The following is a 21696-nucleotide window of genomic DNA, read 5'->3' as shown; positions in this document are numbered from 1 at the left end:
ATTTTTCATGTAGTACTATCATATCCTGTACACCCCTTGAGGGTACATGTCAGGAATTTGATGATGAAGTATTGTCACTATTAGACAATATTCGGCAACGTTTGCAAACTCGTGCGAAATCACTTTCATCACCAGAAGAGATAGTCAGCACATCAGATCTTTATGGTAAAGGCACTGGTTCTTCACAAACAGAATTAACTTCACCCTCGTTCTGTGCTGATTTTTTTCTTCGGAACAGTGTAATCAGTTATTAAACTTTGCGATGATGATTTTAATAATTTTTTTTTAAATTATTAAAATAATTTGGATATCGATTAATCTAAAATTAATCGATATCCAATAATATTATCGTCACTTAAGGCATTATCCACAAGCAATTCATCCACATCATTCTGGCTAAATGTATCGAGACCTCCACCAATTTCATGTGCCAAAGTAATGATTTCAGCTGATAATGTAGAAGTTTGAATGGTTTGGAACACATCCAGGCCAAGCTGCTTTCCAGCAGGCATTTAAAGTTTGTGGTCTTATTTAAGCAATAGCAGATGCAACAATTAATAAAACTTTAAAATCTAGAGCTTTTTGCTTCATATGTTTCTTCTTCTGGTGCAAAGCAATTATTGAACCATTCAGTAAATACAGCAGTTATTACCCAGGCTTTTGTATTAGCCATCCAATGTACAGGCTGCTGTTTTAGATCTTTGCCTTTTAGAGCATGTGGTCTTAGAGATCAATTTACTAAGAGGGGTTTCAACATTTGATCACCTGATGTATTGCTACAAAGTAACAACGTTACTCGATCTTTGCTTGCTTTAAATCCACTTGCTTTTTTTTTCTCAGACTTTGCGATGTTTGACTAGGCATTTTCTTCCAAAACAATCCTGGTTCGTCAGTGTTGAACACTTGATCGGGACAATATCCACCATCATCAATCATTCTGGCTAACTTATCTTGAAAATTTTTGGCTGCTTCTTCATTTGCTGCTGCAACCTTGCCTGTAATCTTCACGTTGTGAAGTGTATTCCTTTTTAAAAACCCAGTTAGCCATCCTTTACTAGCCGAAAATTCTTTATCAACCTGGGAAGCGGAAGTAGACGGCTCCAGTTGCTTCATCTGTTTATAAAACCGAAGAGCTTTTTGTTTAATTAATCACTTATAGGACTTCTTCTTTGAGTTAATTCTTCAATCCAAATTACGAGCGCTCGTTCGTGTTTTCTAATAAAGCATCTCTTGAATACGATGATAATTTGGCACTTAGTTTTGTGCCAGAAATGACAGATTTTCTTATTGCAACTTCATTCTTTTTATGTACAACGGTACATAAGTTTTGAAGTTATGCACCGCATAAAAAGTGACTCGAGTGTATATATATTTTAAATAAAAATATCAATGCTTATAAAAACACGCGCACACACAAAAAAAAAAAAACGATCATTCAGTTTAGTTATAAAGTTGCTTTAAATTACCAGAGGGGAATTATTTTGATTTTTTTTTTATTTATTTTTTTCAATAAAAATAGTCCATTTGTGGATGGAAAAGTGAAAAATGTTTTAAACGGTTTTGCCAATAAGAGTGTTACAAAGTGAAAGAAAATTTAAAAAAAAAAAAAAATATATATATATATATATATATATATATATATATGAATCAGGTATTTAACCTAGGACTAATTTAAAACTTACTGCACAGCAGCATTACAAGTAATGATTGAAACCAAAATTGAGGTGATTCACCAATTTAATAGCAAAGTTAAGAAAAGTATATCCTGTCAATGTGGATTTATAATAAAGTAATCTACATTTTATCTGGCTTCAAAGCACTGATACTTCAAAGTTTCAATCTTTATAGGTCAACTGATTCCTGAAATTACACTGATTACCTGAAAAAGGTATGCCTGTGCAGTCGTTGAATTTTATTATGTTTTTGTTTACCTCTCCTTAAGACTGGCTGTCACTCTTTGTATGTATGTAGAAGTATACTGAACTGCAACAAAACATGAAATTGAGTAGTACAATGAAAAAAAATCATTGTCAGTATAAAAAAAAAAAAAAAAAAACTTTAAAATACTTCAGTTCTTTTCTATATATGATGTGTATATGATAATTTCTTTATATATAATAATGAATTTTTACTAATTAATTTTAGTAAAGTAAAATTGCAGTAAAGCTTGATACATTGTGGCATTCATGAGTTTTTTTTATCACAGATGAGAGGTACAGTAACCTATAAAAAAAAAAAAAAAAAAAGACAGTGCCATGTGTGAGGTTCAGATAAGGATTGAGAAAGAAGAAACCCATTGATATTATAAATTGAAACGTTGGGTTTATTTGGACATAATATAAAAATGAAAAGCGACTAGTTTCACCACAGATACTTCTGGGTTAGGATGAACAAAAATAAAAAGGCCAACATGGACTTATAACATTACTAAAATACAGAACACGTAAGAACTGTTACAATATAAGCTGAAACAAAAAAACATCTCTGTGTTGGAGCTGGCATGGATTAGCTGTTGTTCAGTAATGTGTGTAAGATAGTTTGCTAAAAGGTTTCTGATGTGTGAAAACATATAATGAGTGATTTTTAAATATCAACACAGGATCGATCTTTGGTTTCCTACTGAGTGTATCATGTGAATAGATGACCATAACAATGCTCATTAGGTACCAAAAATTGATCCTTAGTGATATACTTCAAATCGCTCATTAGATCTTTCTGCATGTCAAACTAACTTTTCAGCCACATCTTACACATCACTGAACAATAACTAACCTCTCCCACACTCCACGTTTTTTCTATTTCAATTTATATTGTAACGATTCTTATATGTTCTATGTTTTAGTAATGTTATAGTTCATGTTGTCCTTTTTATTGTAATTTTGTTCATCTTGCCACAGATACTTATGGCTTCTGTGTTAAAACCAGTCGATTTTCATTTTTGTACTGTTACAGGCAAATAAATCCAATGTATTTTATTATAAATATTTTTCTTAAAGAGCTGGAGATTAAAGTTGTTGGGAAAGCTATTCCAGAGAACAGAGGTAGATGGAATAAATGAGTAAGAGGAGAAGCAGGTTTGATGTACATGGTGGCCATAATTAAAGAGGTGTTCAGAGCTCTGTAGCAAAAAATGTATTGGATGAAATTCAACCAAACTGGTTGTAAGTACATTCTGGAACATGGGGTTTTGATTTTCAGGAAAAAAAAGTACAAAATTCTGCCACCAGCAGGCAATTGGTGCTAGACTTTTTCTATTGATGAGTTAGTGCAGTGTTTCTCAACTTTTCTAAACCCAAGGACCAGTAAAATGCCTAAAACAATACTCTAGACCACTATGTTATGTAATTTTTTAAAAAACCTATGTGGGGATAACCAGTGCCATTTATAACATAATAAATCTAAAAGCATGTTTTGAATACATATGGAAACATAATTAAATTGCAAGTAAATGATTAAGTGTATCATCATCGAACAAAGTTTTAAATTTTATTAAATAAATAGTATGATATAATTATGTTACTACTTACTTTTAATGAGATGGTTGAGCTTCTCAGCCCTCGCAGAGTTGCTGGATATCTGGCTCAATATTTGGTCAACTTCAGTTGAAGAACAGCACACACTAAGACGATTTCTGTATTTTATTTTTATTTGAAGGTGAGATGAAAATCCTTCCTCACAAAGATAGGTTGTAGAAAACTGTATGATGATTTTCAATGCTTCTTCAGATATTTCGGGAAATTCACTTCTCACTGAAGGCGAGATCCAGAATCAAGCTAAACCAAGATCACGGAATTGCATTTTAAGCCCACTGTCACTTGAAAGCTCATTTAAATCTTCTTTTTTCGATAACAAAAGGTTGTTCTTGTGACTTTAAGCCTGAAATGGATCACGAACCCACAGGAATTTCTTATAAAAGTTATTCAGAAAATATATTTCAAAATTCTGTTTCAGAGTTTTGAGGTGGTCACAAATCTTTTCCAGAAACTCTGAATCAACAAAAATATCATTTTCCACTAAAAAGGATTCCAGTGTTGGAAAAGGTGCAAGTTATCTGTCTTTTACATAACTAATCCATAACACCATTTTTTTTCTCAAATGCCTTTATTTCATCATAGGCATCAAGAACACTGAACTGTTATATTTCCTACTGTATTTTTTATTTGAAATGCTTGTTTCTTCTACTTCAATAGTATCAGATTTATTTGCTATTACAACATGTGTATCATAATTAGGGTTAACATCACCTGTTTCATTTGCTCTTCTTTTCAAAATCCTAGTTCTAAGCCACTTTTTCATTATTAAAAAAACATTTCCAAGAAATATATAAATACTGAGGTTAACTAACAAACTTTGTTCAAGTATCACCTAGTGCTTTTGAAGGTATACTGAGCCTTGGTTGAAGGAGGAAAACCTTCAATAATAAAAATCAATAAACAACAAACAGTTGGTTGAAATGTGGATAACTTATGTTTACTTCAAATCTGACAAAACAACAATGGAAGGTGGAAGCAATAAAGCCATATTGTTGTTCACTTCACCCCTCTTTTATTACTCATCATTCTGCAGCTACAAATTATTGTTTATTGTAGTGACAGAATGTTCATGGAATTGAACATTCTGCCACTATTTGGTTTTTTAAGTATCCATTTTATTTCAATAATTTTAATTTGTTTGGTTTGGATAATTAATATTTATTTAAGTCTGCCTGCAGACTACCTGTCACATCTTCATGGATCACAGATTGAGAAACACTGAGTTAGTGGATATAAGAATGACAGAAATGGATTCGCATAATTCTGATAAGACTGAAGTGCCATGGATCCCCCGTTACTGGAATATGCATTGCTAGTCAAACTTTACTTATTAACAATGCAGCAACTCTGATGCTGCACTTTAAGAATTCCGGCGTTTGAAGGATAGGAGAAAAGGTCCATTGAGAGTAACAAACCATAGAAAAATGATTTTACGATTTGAAAATAGATCTTTACCAATGAAACCAGAACAAAGGTGCAAACAGATTATTCCTAAGTTGACTAAATTGCAACTACTGTTGTGAAACAAGGGTCCAGTAGCACTTGGGCAATATCCAAGCAACTGGACATCCCATACGCAACTGTTTGGAAAATCCTGCTTCAAATGCTGAGATTTTGAGCTAAGAATGCAAATATGGCTGTGGGAAAATCTTTTGGAGTGATGAGACACATTTTTATCTGAAAGGTAGTGTTAACTCACACAATTGGTGCATTTGGGCTGCAAATAACCCTCATCTTCCATCAGACCATCTTTACACTCACCGAAAGTCATTGCATCGTTTGTTATCAGTCTGTACTTTTGCCTGACAGGATCAGTGACTTGTACTGTATCGGCTATTAGGTATTAAGAGATGCTGTGCAACTTTGTTGTTCAACAACTGCAGCAGCTGCAAAGATTCCTCGACTCTTCCATATTCATGCAGGATGAAGCACCACTTCACATTGGATTGTTGGTCCAGCGAATTCTATGAAAACACTTCAAGGAATACAGAATGATTAGTTGTTTATTTCCCATTGCATGACTACTTCGTTTGCCTGATCTCTTAAACCCTGTGACTTTGGGTTGTGGGCTACCTGAAATGCATGGTGTATGAACGACACGTTCCTGATTTTAGCAACCTTGAAAGACAGAATAACGCAACATGTGAAGCATATCAATGCAGATCTGTTCATTCTGCTGTTGAAAATGTCATTCACAGAATGGCATAGTGTAAGTTATATGAACATGAAAATTAATTTGTTGTTTCTCTTCTAGCCATTGCTGTTTAATTAATCCCAAACCACACACTTATAGTACCAATTGTCCCCTTCTGTCAGACATTTGTACTGTTTTTTATCTTCTGTAAATGAAAACCCCATGTTCCAGAGCGTACTTACACCAAGTTTAGTTGACTTTCATCCAATACACAATTTTTCGTTACAGGACTCTGAACACTTCCTCTTTGATTATGGCCATCCTGTATTTGCTTCTGAACTTCAAATGGGATGTTCGGCAGCAAGAGGAGGAATGTTTGCCAGTTCATTGGAACAGTGGCTATGGAAGTTTCTGTAGAAGAGGGAGACAGAACTGAAACATTGAATCTGTGAGAGGTTGAAGTGAGACTTGGAGGGAATTGTCATCTATAAGCCGAATTGCATAGTTGAGTTACATGGTGGTAACTCTGTTTTACAGTACTTGGCTATGCAATATTAATGTTTATTCTTTTCATTAATTTACTGTTTTGTAGTACAAACTCCTTTTGTTTGTTATTAGTTGGCTATGAAACGTTGATGTTTATTCTGACTTTGTAAAACAAAGATTACAAGCATTTAAATATAGCCTTTTTGCCATTTGTGCTGTGTTAAATGAAAGAATTTCATGGTACATGTAAAAGAATTTGGCTGATTTTCCTTTCTAAAATAAGATTTCAGTAATGCACAAAATGAGACATCAGTGCATTCTACCACTTGTGTACTACAAAACTAAAAGAAATATCTCGTTTCTTAGCAAAAATTTCCATTTTGTTACTTGCCTATTGACAAGTGCAAATTTGTATTTTCTATTAATTTGTTTAGGCTTTATTTTTAAAGTATTCCTTAAGATACATATATTTATTACTTCTCAGTTAACAGTTATTTTTGAATACTGTTTTTTATACTTCAACTTTATTGTATACTGTGTTCATTTTCCAAATTTTGCATTACAAACAAAAATTAGGTAATTTTCTTCTTTAATATTATATAAATTTTATATTAACTCAGTTAATATATATCACCTTACATTATCTTCATTAGAGAACAGTATCCTGAATTCTGTATATAACATGCAATATAATGAGAAATCTGGAAATTGGTTAGGTTCAGGTTCAGTGGTGTCATGGTATCAGACTCACGATTAGCAATGAGAAGCAAGAAGTCTTCACGTATTGAAGCTGAAGAATTCATAGAAATCTTTCAAAATACTTGTTCTAGATAACATGTTACTCATATCTACACTAGTGTCCAAAAATCTAAGGCCTAACACCATTTTTGAAGATTCCAACTGCAAATTCAGATGAATTAGCTTATGACAGTTTGCATAACTGATGATTTCGAGTAGAAAGTGGATACACATTCAAATTTTCAAATCGCATGCGAAGGGGTCATGTGGTAGCACTTAACAGGATAAAAGGCAAAAGGCTGCGCTAAGCAAATTGTGTTTGAAGGAAGCTCGTTTTGTGAAGGAATAAAGTTGCGAACTTGGATATCTTGTAATGTCTCAGTGATATTATCTAGATGATTTCATGTAAGGAAGAATTATTCAGTAATTATTGAATTATTCCCGGGGCAGAGCTGACTACTACCAGGTGCGTCCCCAGGTAGCGGATCGGGGAACAGCCTTCAGATATGGAGGCTAGCTGCGATATAAGCAGAGCAATCTGGCGAATAAGCAGCCGTGGACAACAGCGACTGAGCTATCAGGGTGTGGGGAAGCAGAAGTGGCAACTCTGTTTCACTTAAAACTTTACAAAGCCCAATGACAACTCGGTGACATGGCGAGTAGTGCCGCCATTAAATAAGCACCTGCTGGGGTCACTGCCCCTGACATTGGGAAGCAGCATTGTCAGTACTGTCACAAGGTTGAAGGCAAATGATGACGGAAAAGCTTGTGATCAGAGATTTGCAGATGGCAATATGATTATATTGTGTACGTCTGTAATACTGCAGAGCAGAAAGCAAACGGAGAAACTACTGCTCTACCTTATCTCCAGAACAACCACCATGGCGAGCAAACCCTTACAATTGGCCCCAAGTTCCCGGCGTCCCTTAAATGGGACAGGGGTGCGAAGAATCTCCGGGCTCAAAATGGTGTCCACTTATTGAATTATTGGATCTACAGAATTGCTGATATTGCAGTGAGTTTGGAATCTCACATAGCATTGTATCCAGGCTCAGGGCAGCATTTCAAACCAGTGGAATGTGTTGCAAGCATTTGCTAAGAGGTCACCCTCGCTCTACCATAGAGCACAAAGACAGATTTTTGGTTATAACAGCTAAATGTAATTGATGCACCATGGCAGGTCAGCTTGCAAGTCTGCTCCATTCAAGCACAGGTATGCAAATAGACTGTAGTATACGTCCTTTTATCTGCAGCTCATCGTAAATCATGTTTTCATTGGTGTTGTATCCATAAAAATTTGTCAAGATACCAATTGACTAATGTGCTCTTTACAGATGAGTCATTTTAGTCTTTCCTCTGATTCTAGATGACACTTGATGTGGCGTGAAAGGGCACTGCTTACCATCATGAGAATGTTCTTGAAAGGGATAGATATAGTGGTGCTAGGGGTCATATTTGGGGAGGCATTATGCTTAATGATGCACTGAGCCACAAGTGCCAGAAAAAGGGACTGACTTGTGAATGATAGTGTAATGAAGTTGTTGCACGTCATGTTCAATTGTTCCATTATGGCATTGTCATCCATAAAAATGAATTCTTTGTCTAGAGCAATGGAGACCAAGGATATTAATCAAATCGAGTAACCAGCACGCTCCACAGATCCCGACCCCATAGAACACATTTGGGATGCAATAGCGAGATGCATTGCCACTCAAATTTTCCTTTCAGAAAACAAGATATTATCCTGGCTCTGAAGGAGGAGTGGACCAGTTTGCCTCAATAACTCCTGAATCACTTTGTACTAAGCATAGTATGACGCAAGTTGCATCACAGTTTGGGGTGGTCATATTCCATACTTAAATGTGTCTGTTTAGTTTTCTGTAAGCAGTGTACATTAATTCCTTAACTTGTCCTAGGAAATTTGCAACTTTTGCCAAAAAGTATTGCAATTTACTTTGTATGGAATTTATAACACATTTTTGTGTAATATAATTTGTTAGTTTGCTGGCAATAAATTTATGTTCACATTTGACTATAATAATCAAAATTTGTTCCTATTCAGGTAAAAATGTATTTTCTTTAGCTCTAGTTGACTTCCAACCCAGTAGACAGCTTTGCTTGTTGACAGCACACTACATTTCTCATTTTTGTTCAACAGACCTTGTACTACTTATCTCCACAACCTCTGTTGTCCTAAATTCTAATCTCCAAACCATTTTTGACAACTGTGATACTCTCCTCCTTGCCAGATTGGATTTTTTGCAGTCAGCATGGTGGTCTTATTATTGTACACTTCTTGTGTGTAGTCCTGTGGAAATAGTGTTTGCTTCCATATGCCTGGACACCCCAAAGAAACACCGTTACAAGTTCCATCCTAGCTGCAAACTAAAGCAATTTTTTTATAAGCCATTGTTCAACTGGTTCTTGATTTAGCCCAGAAACTAATTTTTAATGCTGCAACTCAACATAATTGACCATAATACTTGCACTATACCAGGCAGTAATATATATATATATATATATATATATATATATATGTGTGTGTGTGTGTGTGTGTGTGCGTGCATGCTCTGTTTTACTTTAAGATTGCAGCCCACTCACCACAAGGAAGGTGCATATTCCTCTGCACTTGAAGGTATCGATGTAGTTACATCAGTTACATCCTCGTGTTCTATGAAGGACAATGCATGTTGCTACCTGCACTTGGCCATTGTTATTTATAAAATCTATTTCTGAGAATCCTTTCAGGCTGATCTGAACAAACATTTGTATGAGCAAATGACAAGAAGCAGATGAGGACCAACTAACTGGGACTTCTGATCTAATCCATTTTAAAACAAATCTGTTCTTTTCATGCTGAGGAACAGTATGTACCACTGAAGTGAATGATTGCACTTCAGTGGTTAATGAAGAGAACTGATTAAAATTTGTGGAACATCCTCTCTTTAGATGTGACTTGTTGGATTTCTGGTCGTTTCCTTTGTTGAAGACATATTTCAGTGTCTCTTCACATGAAAGAATACCCCAGGAAGATAAGAAATCATAGACCAAAGGGAATAACAAATAGAGATAACTTGATGAAATGGTGGATGAAATAATTGTGATTGTTTGTCATTATCTTTATTATATAAAATTTATATTTTGTTGATATTTTACAGTTGACTTGCTATATTGCATTTGTAGTGACTGGGAAAATAGCTTATTATAGCGTTATTGCTATAATCACTTCTTTTTTTTTTTTTTTTCCTCCTTTATAATTAGTTAAAATGCTGTGGAGTCAAGGGATACAAAGACTGGTTTGATGTCCTGAAAGAGCCGCCATCTGTGCCAAAGAGTTGTTGCCGTGATAAGGATAATTGTACATGTGTTACACAGAAATGCATAGAAGAAAATAAAACACCAGTTTATACAGTGGTAAGTTCTTCGAAAAAATGTATACCATACTCGTTAATTATTGTTTTAATTCCTATTCGCCTTTGTAAAAAGGACTGGAGTTTCTCTTAGTATAAGAGAAGCATTTATTGAATAAAAATCAACAGGTTTGACTACTAATTAAATATCTGATGAATATTGCATTTGTAGATGGAGAAATGTTATCTTTTCTGGTTTTCTTACAAATATACTATTACAGGATATCTTACAATTTTTACAAAGTATAGTCATACACCCCAGTCTTTTTGGTATTAGTTCATGGAACATTGTTAAATTCATTTCATTTGTATGGCATTACTACACTCCAGTAGTTTTGTTTTGAAGAGGTGTTTGCAATATGTTCCTGCATAGAAATAGGATTATTTCAGTTTGTGTGCGATACATTGATCAGCCATATATGTACTTTATATTTTGCTGTTGTGTAGTGTCTTTTGCAATGAAACACTAGGTGGAATAAAATCATAGGTTGCAGTTGTTACCGCTTTTAATTACTATAGTATGTCCTTAGCTTTAGTTAAGTGACATTACATTGTTCAAGTGAAGAGTTAATTGTAGTTACATATATTGGAATTAGTTTTTTTAAATTACTCCCCCACATGAGAGGCAGCAAGGCTTGTGACAATTAAATGCCATGTGTGGGCAATGGTCAGGAGCAAGGTAATCTGTTGTTATTCTTAAACTGTTGGCAGTTGTAGACCTTTGGAAATGCTTTATAGGGAAGCTGATTCACAGGGCTGAGGTTGATGGAATGAAAGATGACTAAGAGTATCAGGTTCATGGAAATATGTAAAAGAATTTCTTTGAGAAAGTGGTTGAAGAGAGTCTGTGAGAGGTGTCATTAACTGAACTGAATCAAGAATTTTTAGGGAGATCTTAGGTGTACCATCCCAAACATGAGAGCAGTATTTTAAGATTGACTGGATTTGAGATTTATACAGAGTAAGTCAGAATAGAAGTACTATCTTGAGCAGAAAAGGATGCCCTGTTTTTTGGAAGATGATGATACCATAGAGGTGATAAGATAGAACACCATCCACCATTATATGAAAGATTGATCTGAGAAATAACTGGCAATCCAATTACACAAGGGGGGAAAAAAGTAGTCCATATGATGGTAATTTGTTGAGAAGCCTTCTATTCCAGACCCCCTCAAAAGCCTTGGAGATGTCAAGTGCAATGGCATAGGTTTCTCCACACCTCCATTGGAATGAATCCAGAAGTGCTAGATGTATGTTAGGAGCTCTTCTGTAAATAGATTAACAAAATGATTCTGAAGTTCATTAATTAGATGGCAATTATCCAAGTTGGCCTGGTTTTCTGAGTGGTCGGTATACCTGCTCTCTAACCAACAGGTTGTGGGTTCGAATCCTGCTGCAGGAATGGGTGTTTTTGATTGGCGTCAGATGGGAGGTGAATTTCATTACCTGGTGATGAAATTCACCTCCTTGTGAGACCACCAACCTGCTTACTTGGTCTGAAGTGGTTGAAAAAGTTGTGTTTGTTCTTTAGAGTAGGGTTTATGGACCGCATAATAATTACAAAAAAAAATAAATAATAAAAAATTGATTTTTAAAACAATGGAAAAATAACCTTTCTTGGATGGGAACCACATAAAAAAAAAGGGGGGGGTTGAATTGACTGTGTTTGATAACCTTCTCCAAAGTAATGGAAAAGGTTATCTGCTAAAACGTCTACCATCAAGCTCAGTAGTTAGGTAGATGTTTATCACCTTTGGGGTGGGGGGGTGGGGGCTGTATATATAGGCTTGCTTCCATGTTAGACGGTGCATGCCAGCTGAGTGCAATGGACCGAATTCCATCAAGACCTGCTGCCTTTGTGGTATCTAAGTTTTTTTAAGAATTCTGCTGTCATTCTGATAAAAGGTCACAGGTGGCATGAGATGGAACGTTCTAGGCAAAGAAAGAAAGAATTGATATACCATAGTCATCTATGGAAGAGAAAAATCTCTAATTCTCTCTGTCCACTACATGAAACATTTTTGGAGCAGCAGAGTTTGAATTATTTACTTTCCATTCTTCATTATGGTCTCATTACAAAATGACATTTTTTGCAATTCAGAACTTTTTTACTCTCAGTTCACAAGATTTACTCCAAACTAATTCTTTCCATCAAAGAATCAAGCTTCAACTGAAAAGAAACCAATACACTTTGTTCCAAGACAGCAGGCTACAGCTGACAGTTTTCATTCTACACAGAGAAGACCAATAGGAAGATTGATTCTCTATCCGTCATCTTTTACAAATGTCCATATTAACTGGAATATGGATATGAAGTATACAATAATTGAAATATCATGGATAAGAACTGCTTGCTATCATGTATCTATACTATGAGTGTGATAATCCTCTGTTCAAATATTCTATTTACCAGGAAAAGCAATGCTTTTTTGTGAATATTTCTTAATTCAGGTTAACTGATAGGTGCTGTTTTTGTTCAAGAACTTAGTGTATCTTTTGCACTTTCGTACAGGCATTCAGTCTCCGCAGCCTGCTTCTTGTATAAATATTTCTATGGTCGCTGTTCATCAGAATTGGCATCAATAATTCTCCCACCCTCTTGTAAATCTGTCTAAACCCATGCATCAGCTGACCAACATCCTCTCACAGTTCAGTTCCAAACCCATAGAACAAACTTCTTTTCTGATCATCAAATTCCTGCCATGTACCCTCAAGGGGTGTACAGGATATGATAGTACTACATGAAAAAAATTATATCATTACCAACTTCCTATCTAAAATTTTCCTCCAAATCAGTCTGTTACTTGTCAAGACTCCAACATTATCAAATCTTATATTTCTATCGTCTAAGACACTTTGTACCGTATCAATCCACCTATATCTTGGTCTTCCTCTGGGTCGTTTTGCTGCCAACCTGGCAAAGAACACTTGATTTGCTAATCTTTCTTTGCCCATTCTGTTTAAGTGACCATACCACCTGCGATTAGCTCTGCTAACGCATTCCTGGATGCTGACAATGTCAAGTTCTTTCCTAATATCCTCGTTTTTAATATGATATTGCCATTGATGCCATCTGTTCACGCCTATAATCTCTCTCAGGACTCTCATATCTATGGTCTTTGGTCAAGTGTTTTACTTCTGACCTAGCTCTCAGATCCGTAGATTAAAACTGGTTTGAACACTGTCTTGTATACAGCTAATTTAGTGTTCTGACTAATTTCTCTCTTCTTCCATATGAATTTATTCAACTGACTTCCCACCATACCAGCTTTGCTGATTCTGTTGTCTATTTCTATATTTAATTTACCATCTTCAGTAAAAATCTTGCCTAAGTAGCTGAAATGTTTACTTTTCATAGGTTTTCCATTCACAACACAGTTGACATTTTCAACGATTCTGGCTATTTTCATCGTCTTTGTCTTTTTATTGCTGATCTTCATACCATATCTATTACAACAGCTATTCAATTTAGTCGGAGAATCTTGCAAACTTGTAGCACACGATGTTAGAAATATAACATCGTCCGCATAAAGCAAAGAGCTGACATTAACATCTCCAATTTTGATATCAGGTTTAATACCGCATTCCTTCATAATGTGATCCATATAGATAATGAATAACAGAGGGGATAATGTACATCCTTGTCTCACACCAGATTTAACATTAAACCATCTTCCTGTACTTCCTTCAATTCTAACTGCTGACTCACAACTCAAATAAAAACTAAGTATTGCTTGATATAATGCCCCATTGACACCATATAACTGCAGCGTATTGAATAGCTTCTCTCTTGGCACCTTGTCATATGCCTTTTCCAAATCGACAAAACTTAAATACAGATCTTTGTTATATTCCCATGCTTTCTCGACTATTTGTCGTAAAGTGAAGATCTGATCCTGACAGCCTCTATTTGGCCTGAATGCAGCTTGTTCTTCACCAAGCTTTTCTTGCACAATTCTTCTGAACCATTTCTCAAGTATACTTTCATAGATCTTGCCAGGTACACTCAGTAGGGAAATACCTCTGTAATTCTCACATTCAGTTTTATTTCCCTTTTTATATATGGGTACTATGAGAGCTCTACTCCAATCATCGGGAATTCGTCCCTCTGTGTAGGCTTTCTGAACTATGCAGTGCAGCCGCTGTAAGACTCTTATACCACCATACTTCAGCATTTCTGGTCGAATATCATCTACTCCTGCTGCCTTTCCACATTTCAAGCCTTTGATGGCTTTTTCTACTTCAGGTATGGATATGTATTCCTGACTGCATGCGTGGGCAGTGTTTTTTACCACTGTGCTGTCATCACTGCTTGTTTCATTTAGCAGTTTTTCAAAGTAATTACTCCATACTTCGAGGAAATCTTTTTCTCCCGTTTTCATGTCACCGTTATCATCTCTAACTCCTTTTTACAGTACTCTTTCCTCCATTCCTAAGCTTCTTCAACAACCCCCAGAATATTTTGCCACCTTCTTGATATTTATTTTCTATATTCTTGCCAAAGTCCTCTCATGACTTTTGTTTAGCTAGTTTTACACAGTGTTTAGCATTCTTGCATTTGTCTCTATATTATCTAAAAGCAAAAGCTGACTTATTTGCCAGGAACTTTTGATATGGTTTCTTCTTTTCCTTCACTGCCTCTTTAACTTCCTGAGTCCACCATGTGGAGTTCTGATTTTTCTATCCTTGCAGACAACCTCACCACATGCCTCTCTGGCTGAATGAATCAGGGCTTTTTTCAAAGCTTGCCACTGAATTTCCAAGGTTAGGTTCCTGTTCTCAAACTCTTTCATTTTTTCTTCAATAATCTTTGTGTATTTTAGTCTACAGTTCACATCTGAGAGCTGCTTAACTTTAATTCGCTTTAAAACTTTCTTACATGTTATTCTTTTCAATAATAAATTCAATTTTATCCTGCTCAAGACTAAATGGTGATCACTTCCCAATTTCAAATCCTCTGTACACTCTGGTGTCCTGCACAAGGGAGAAAACATCACTATCAACAATGACATAGTCAATGAGACTTTTCTTATTCTTAGCCTCTTCTCTCCATGTGAATTTGTGCACATTTTTATGTTGGAACATGGTGTTAGTAATAACCAGTCCATGTCCTGAGCAGAAATCCAACAGATATTTGCCATTATTATTAGCTTTGCTCTTTTCTCCAAATTTTCCCAAAACATTTTTCTATATCTAACAATCGCTTCCTACTGTGCTATTTAGATCACCAACAAGGACCAACTTTTCCTTTTTCATTGTGTCAGTTGCTTTTTCTAAAGCCTCAAAAAATTCCTCCACTTCTATCTTAGTAGAACCTTCTGTGGAACCATAGGCACAAATAAGTGTCATTGTCCAGTTCCCCATTCTCATATTTGCCCACATTACTCTACTTGAGATTGCCTGCCATCAAGAAGATTAGCCTCGTATTTTGTATTGAATACTATGGCTACCCCTTCTTTTCCTTGATTGTCATTGCCTGAATATAACATTTTGTATTTATTGCTCAGAATGATCTCACCAGTTTTTGTCTTTTTTGTTTCAGTCACCCCTATTATGTCGATCTGGTACTTATCTAATTCCTCAGCTAGCTCCATTTCTTTGCCATTCAGGCTTCTTACGTTGATAGTACCGATCTTTAACTCTGGTGATGTTGAGTTTGGGTTTGTTTTCAGATTTTTTCCAGTAGCTGACTTTTCGCTGTTTGCCCTTGTTCCCTGGCGAAAACAACGGGGGCCTTGTTTAACCAGGTGATGCCCCAGCCGGCATGAAATTTTGTCATGTTGTACCATCATTTTTTATTTCGTCTTAACCAATAAGAATACAATTTGGTCGGCTAAATCCCAAATTGCCAGCCCATCCTCGTTTGTTCAGTATCCAGGTAGATACCCAACAGGGTGCACCATGAGAAGGTGAGGATTGGACATTAGGTCAGAAGCCCTGGTCGGTTCTCCGCATTCCTTTAAAGGTTATTTGGAGGTCTCCTCTCAGTTATACAGCTTTGACCCTTAAGCACCCCCAACTTCTTTTCTTCTTTGTTTAACTCTTCCACCATGTGTTTCCCCAAGGAATACAACCACAGCTTTTCAAGACAAATGTGAATAAGTTCCTTATTGCCCATCCACAATACTAGCATGCTATAGATTGACCAACCTCTCATGGATGGTTTCTTTATAAAAAAAAAAATAAATAAATCTTGAGTCCCTAACATTTTTAGCATTGTCTGAAATACTGAGCTGTGTGATCAATTTTCTTTGGTTGCATGGTCAAAAAAAAAAAACTGAGTTTCATCATCAAATTCCTGACATGTACCTTCAAGGGGGTGTATAGGATATGATAGTACTACATGAAAAATTTACATCATTACTGACTTCCTATCAACAATTTTCCTCCAAATCAATCTGTTATCTGTCAAGACTCCAGCATTATCAGATCTTATATTTTAATCTTCTAAGCCTTTTTTTACTGTATCAATTCACCTACATCTTGGTCTTCCTCTGGGTCTTTTTCCTGCCAACCTGGCAGAGAACACTTGTTTTGTTAATCTTTTCTTTTCCATTCTATTTAAGTGACTATACCACCTGAGATTAGCTCTGCTAACACATTCCTGGGGTGTATAGGATATGATAGTACTACATGAAAAACTTATATCATTACTGACTTCCTATCAACAATTTTCCTCCAAATCAATCTATTATCTGTCAAGACTCCAACATTGTCAGATCTTATATTTTAATCTTTTTTTACTGTATCAATTCACCCATCTTGGTCTTCCTCTGCGTCTTTTTCCTGCCAACCTGGCAGAGAACACTTGTTTTGCTAATCTTTTCTTTTCCAATTTATTTAAGTGACTATACCACCTGAGATTAACTCTGCTAACACATTCCTGGATGCTAACAATGTAGAGTTCTTTTCTAATGTCTTCATTTTTAATGATATTGCCATTGATGCCATCTGTTCACACCCCTAATCTTTCTCGGGACTCTCATATCTGCGGTCTCTAGTCTTTGGTCAAGTGTTTTATTTCTAACCCATCTCTCAGATCCTTAAATTAGAATGGGTTTGAACACTTTCTTCTATACAGCTAAATTTAGTATTTTTTCTAAATTCTCTCTTATTCCATATAAATTTATCCAGTCGACATCCTGCCATACCAGCTTTGTTGATTCTGTTGTCCATTTTCATATTTAATTTTTCATCTTCACTAAAAATCTACCTAAGTAGCTGAAATGTTTTACTATAGGTTTTTCATTCACAATGCAGTTGATATTTTCAATGCTTCTGCCTAATTTCATTGTCTTTGTCTTGTTATTGTTGACCTTCATATCATATTTATTAAACAGTTATTCAGTTTAGTCAGGGAATCTTGCAGACTTGTACCACATTTATTTAGAAGTATTACATCATTTGCATAAAGTAAAGAGCCGAGATTGATATCTCCAATGGTGGAAAAAACATTTAAGAGAAATGCAATCAGGACTACATATCAATATTAGTCAAAATTGAGGTAGGAAAAAGCCATCAAAAAACTGAAAGGTGGAAAGACAGCTGGAGATGATATTCAATCAGATATAATCAAATATGAATGTATGAAAGTTTATACAGTGGTTGCATTGTATAATTTAGAAGAAGGTGACAGTCCAGATGATTGGCATAAGAGTTCTCATGGTAACCATGTATAAAAATGAGTACTAAAACAATGTAAGAATTAGAGGAATTTCCTTATTGAGCATGCCTGGTAATATTTATACAAGTGGAAAGGTTGAGAAAAATTGTGGAAGGAAAACTAGGAGAAGAACGAGCTGGGTTCAGGCTAATTAGAGGTTCAAATATTATGCACTTTAAGGTTTTCCATGTAGAGTAATAGTTAATCAAGGTGATATGGAGTGAGCTTACAGGACGATTTAAATAAGCTGTCAGTATGGACAAAATTTAATGGTTGTCAGTTTGATGTCGAGAAATGTAAAGGTATGCATTTTGAGATAAATAGATTACAAGCCATGTATCACATTGATGGCACTGTACTCCAGGAAATAGATGAAGCTAGAGATTTAGGAGTGGTTGTAGACTGAGTTAAAGTTTAGAGGACATAGAAGGTAGCCTATAAGATTACTTAGCTATTGAAGAACACATTAACAAGTAGAAATAAGCAAGTTGATATTCTTCTCTATAAGACTTGGATATGTCCACATCCAGACTACTGTGCTCAAGTCTGGTACTCTGGGATTCTTGGGAATGATGAAACGGTGAAGAAGATTCAGAGGTGAGTGGCCTGTGGAATGTTCCCAATGAGGATAGATCGAAGGTGTATGAATTGCAGAAGTTGGTTGATATGAGAAAAAGAGGGGGGATATGATGGAAATTTAAGTTGCTTAAAGGGTTTTATAGGATAGATGCAGGGGAAATGTTTCAGCACTTGGCTTAGAACCCAGATGAAGGGATCATCCCTAGAAGTTGAATAAAGATGTGGTTAGTAGGGATGTGAGGACTAGATTTTTTTGAGTGTTTTAAATGAGTGGAATGGGTTGCCAGAGTGTCAGTTGTGAATGCTTTGTCTGAGAGATGTGTGTTTTAGTAGGCACATTAAATTGGGACCAGTGCAAAAATGAAAACACCACAAAGAAATATAAAAACGTACTCCCATGGTTCTGTATCTTACATATTTGATAATGATTGACTTAATGTGATCCAATCTATCCACACAATTCCTTGTGTGGATAGATTGGAGTTATAACTCAGCAGTTAGAACTGAATGAGGCAACAGGAAGGTGACCCGATGTTAAATCAAATGTGGGACAAGAGTGCATATTATCTCCACTGTTATTCATCTGTATGGATCACAGTATGAAAAGGAAAGTGGCATTAAACCTGATATCAAATTGGACATGTTAATCTAAGCTCTTTACTTTATTCAAATAATATTATACATCTAAATTAAATCAATACAAAGCTGCAAATTTCCTAACTAAATTGATTGACTGCTGTAATAAATTTGGTATGAAAATCGGCAATAAAAATTAATGGAGAATTATAGTGTAAGTAAAATATTTCAGATTTTTATTTTTGGTGAAGATAGCAAATTAAATATGAAAATAAGGCAACCGAATTAGCAAAGCAGGTATGGTAAGAAATCAACTGAATAAATTTATATGAAATAAATGAGAAATTAGTCAAAACATTTAACTAGCTGTATACAATAGTGTTCAAATAAATTTTAAGTTACATATCTGGGAGATGTGTTAGAAGAAACACTTGATCAAAGACTGCAGACCATAGATAAGTTTCTGAGAAAGATATTAGGAAAGAACTTGACATTGTTAACATTCATGAATACATGTGTTAGCATTGCTAATTTCAGGTGGTATGGTCTTAAACACAGAATGGCAAAAGAAAGGTTAGCAAAAGTTTTTCCAGTATGGTAGGAAGAAGACTCGACTAGGTGGATTGATATGGTAAGAAGTGCCATAGAAGAGTGGAATATAAGATCTCGTAATATTGCTCTATTGGCAGAAAACAGATTAATTTGGAGGAAAATTGTTACCAGGAAGTTAGAAATGTAATGTTTAACCTTTACATCCTCTGAGAGTTCTTATCAGGAATTTGACACTGTTAGCTGGACTAAGAGAAAAAAACTGGTATTTCAGAGAGTTTAGGAACAGAGACTCCTAGAATACTTTTCTGAGAAACCTGTGACTGGGAATGGAAACAGTGGAAATGTTTTTGTATGATGATCAGGTTAGTAGATTACCTATTTTCCATGTTGTTTCTCTACATCCAGAAATTTACACTACCAAGATAGGTCCATGATGTAAGTTTATTAATCATTGTAATATATGTCTTCTCTTCACTAATGTAGTTTTAATCATGGCATTATCATAAATCAACCAAAAACAATTGATTAAAGTGTGTTGCCCTATAACATAAAAATCTTTCTTGTACATTCTACATGATTAATACAACTTACTGAGTTGTTCACCTCCCTCATGCTATCAAATACATAATCTACAGAACCATGGGAGTACAATGTTTTTATATTTCTCTGTGGTATTTTCATTTTTGCATAGGTCCCAATTTAATGTGCCTATTAAAATGTTATTGTGTTTTGATGAATTTAGAATATTGTTTAGTTATGTTAAGGATGTGTTAGTTGGGTCATAATGGACATGATAAATTGCTAAAACCCATTGTTTAATAGTTCATTTTCATTGGCCAGTTCTGCATTTTTGCTGTTTAGATCTTGAATACAGCTAAAACTGAATTCCTTTTTCTTTTATGCCAGTTATGTCTTCTTGTATTTACTCCCCCAAATTTTTGGAAGAATTATTTTAGTTCTGCTATACTTTCGCCATCTTCCCTATTTAGCTTTGGTGGGACTGTGCTTGTGAATATTTCTGTTTTCTGTACAGGGTATATCATGTATTGGGGGGAAGGGTTTCTATTGGTGCAACTCTGGCTTTTCCAATTCATTTTCTTCTTTTTTGATGTCTTTCTGTAGTTTCAGACAAATCAGTGCACATAGGGTGAATGTATTCATGACATTGTTTTTATCGCAGGCCTTACCTTTATAGTTCTTACATTTTTTGACAAACATGGTATTGAAGTAGTTTACTGCAGATACCATCGGTGGGTAATTCCTGTGCATGTTGAAGGGCTATACTGCCTACCTTTGTTCCATAGATTTTCTAACCACTGTACTCACAATAAGGATTTTAATTACTAGTTTTTTTTTTTTGAGAATGATGTGACTGAATTAGTTGATCCATGTCTACTTGTTTGACTCTGCAAGTAGAATAACCTGGGCACACTACTTAAATTAACACAGAGATGCTAAACACAATTTTGTATTTGTGTGCTCGCTCACATATAAACCGAATGTGATCTTAATGTTCTCTAATCCTAATATAGGCTGGCCTGCCAGTTGAGTAATAATAAATAAGATCACTACGTTAAGCAAGCCTTTTTTTTTTTTCTAGGATTTAGGGATTGGAGCTGATCATGAATATAGATAAGGGATGCTGATTTTATTTTGGGATTTTTCACTGTGCTTGTTCAGACTCTGGTTGTATCATGTAATTATCTGTCTAGTTGTCCAATGCCAGCCTTTGTTGGCTAAGTGAATAATATTACACTCTACCCAGTAGGTCATAAGTTCAAATTTCACTATGAGCATACTTATTTGTAACTTCAGGGGGGAAATCAATTTCGTTACCTGTTGTGAGACCAGCTTGCTTGTTAGAGTCTGAAGTGACTTGAAGTTCCATGTTTGGAACTACACTATTTCTGGATCTTGTAAAAATAAATAAATAATAAAAAAAATCCTTAGCTCACTTACAGTATTAATGTATTGTATGTTTGCTCAGTATCTCATAAACTTCTTTTAGGGAGAAGGCAGAAGAAC

General features: G+C 35.3%; 1 protein-coding gene across 2 annotated transcripts in view; it reads left to right on the top strand.

The window, feature by feature from the left end:
• The window catches only part of LOC150100492 (tetraspanin-6-like), a 127357-nt gene that overhangs the window by 69625 nt on the left and 36036 nt on the right, over nucleotides 1–21696 (top strand). For both annotated transcript variants that reach the window (XM_090402589.1, XM_090402588.1), the window contains exon 5: nucleotides 10153–10305. In XM_090402589.1, coding sequence (XP_090258715.1) covers nucleotides 10153–10305 — 153 coding nt within the window. The remainder of the gene's footprint in view (nucleotides 1–10152; nucleotides 10306–21696) is intronic.

Source organism: Typopeltis vanoorti, chromosome 13 (assembly GCF_054136105.1).
Source record: "Typopeltis vanoorti isolate ZY-2024b chromosome 13, IOZ_Tvanoo_1.0, whole genome shotgun sequence".
NCBI lineage: Eukaryota > Metazoa > Arthropoda > Arachnida > Uropygi > Thelyphonidae > Typopeltis > Typopeltis vanoorti.
The sequence above is the reverse complement of the archived record's forward strand: the minus strand, read 5'-3'. Positions and strand labels throughout refer to the sequence as shown.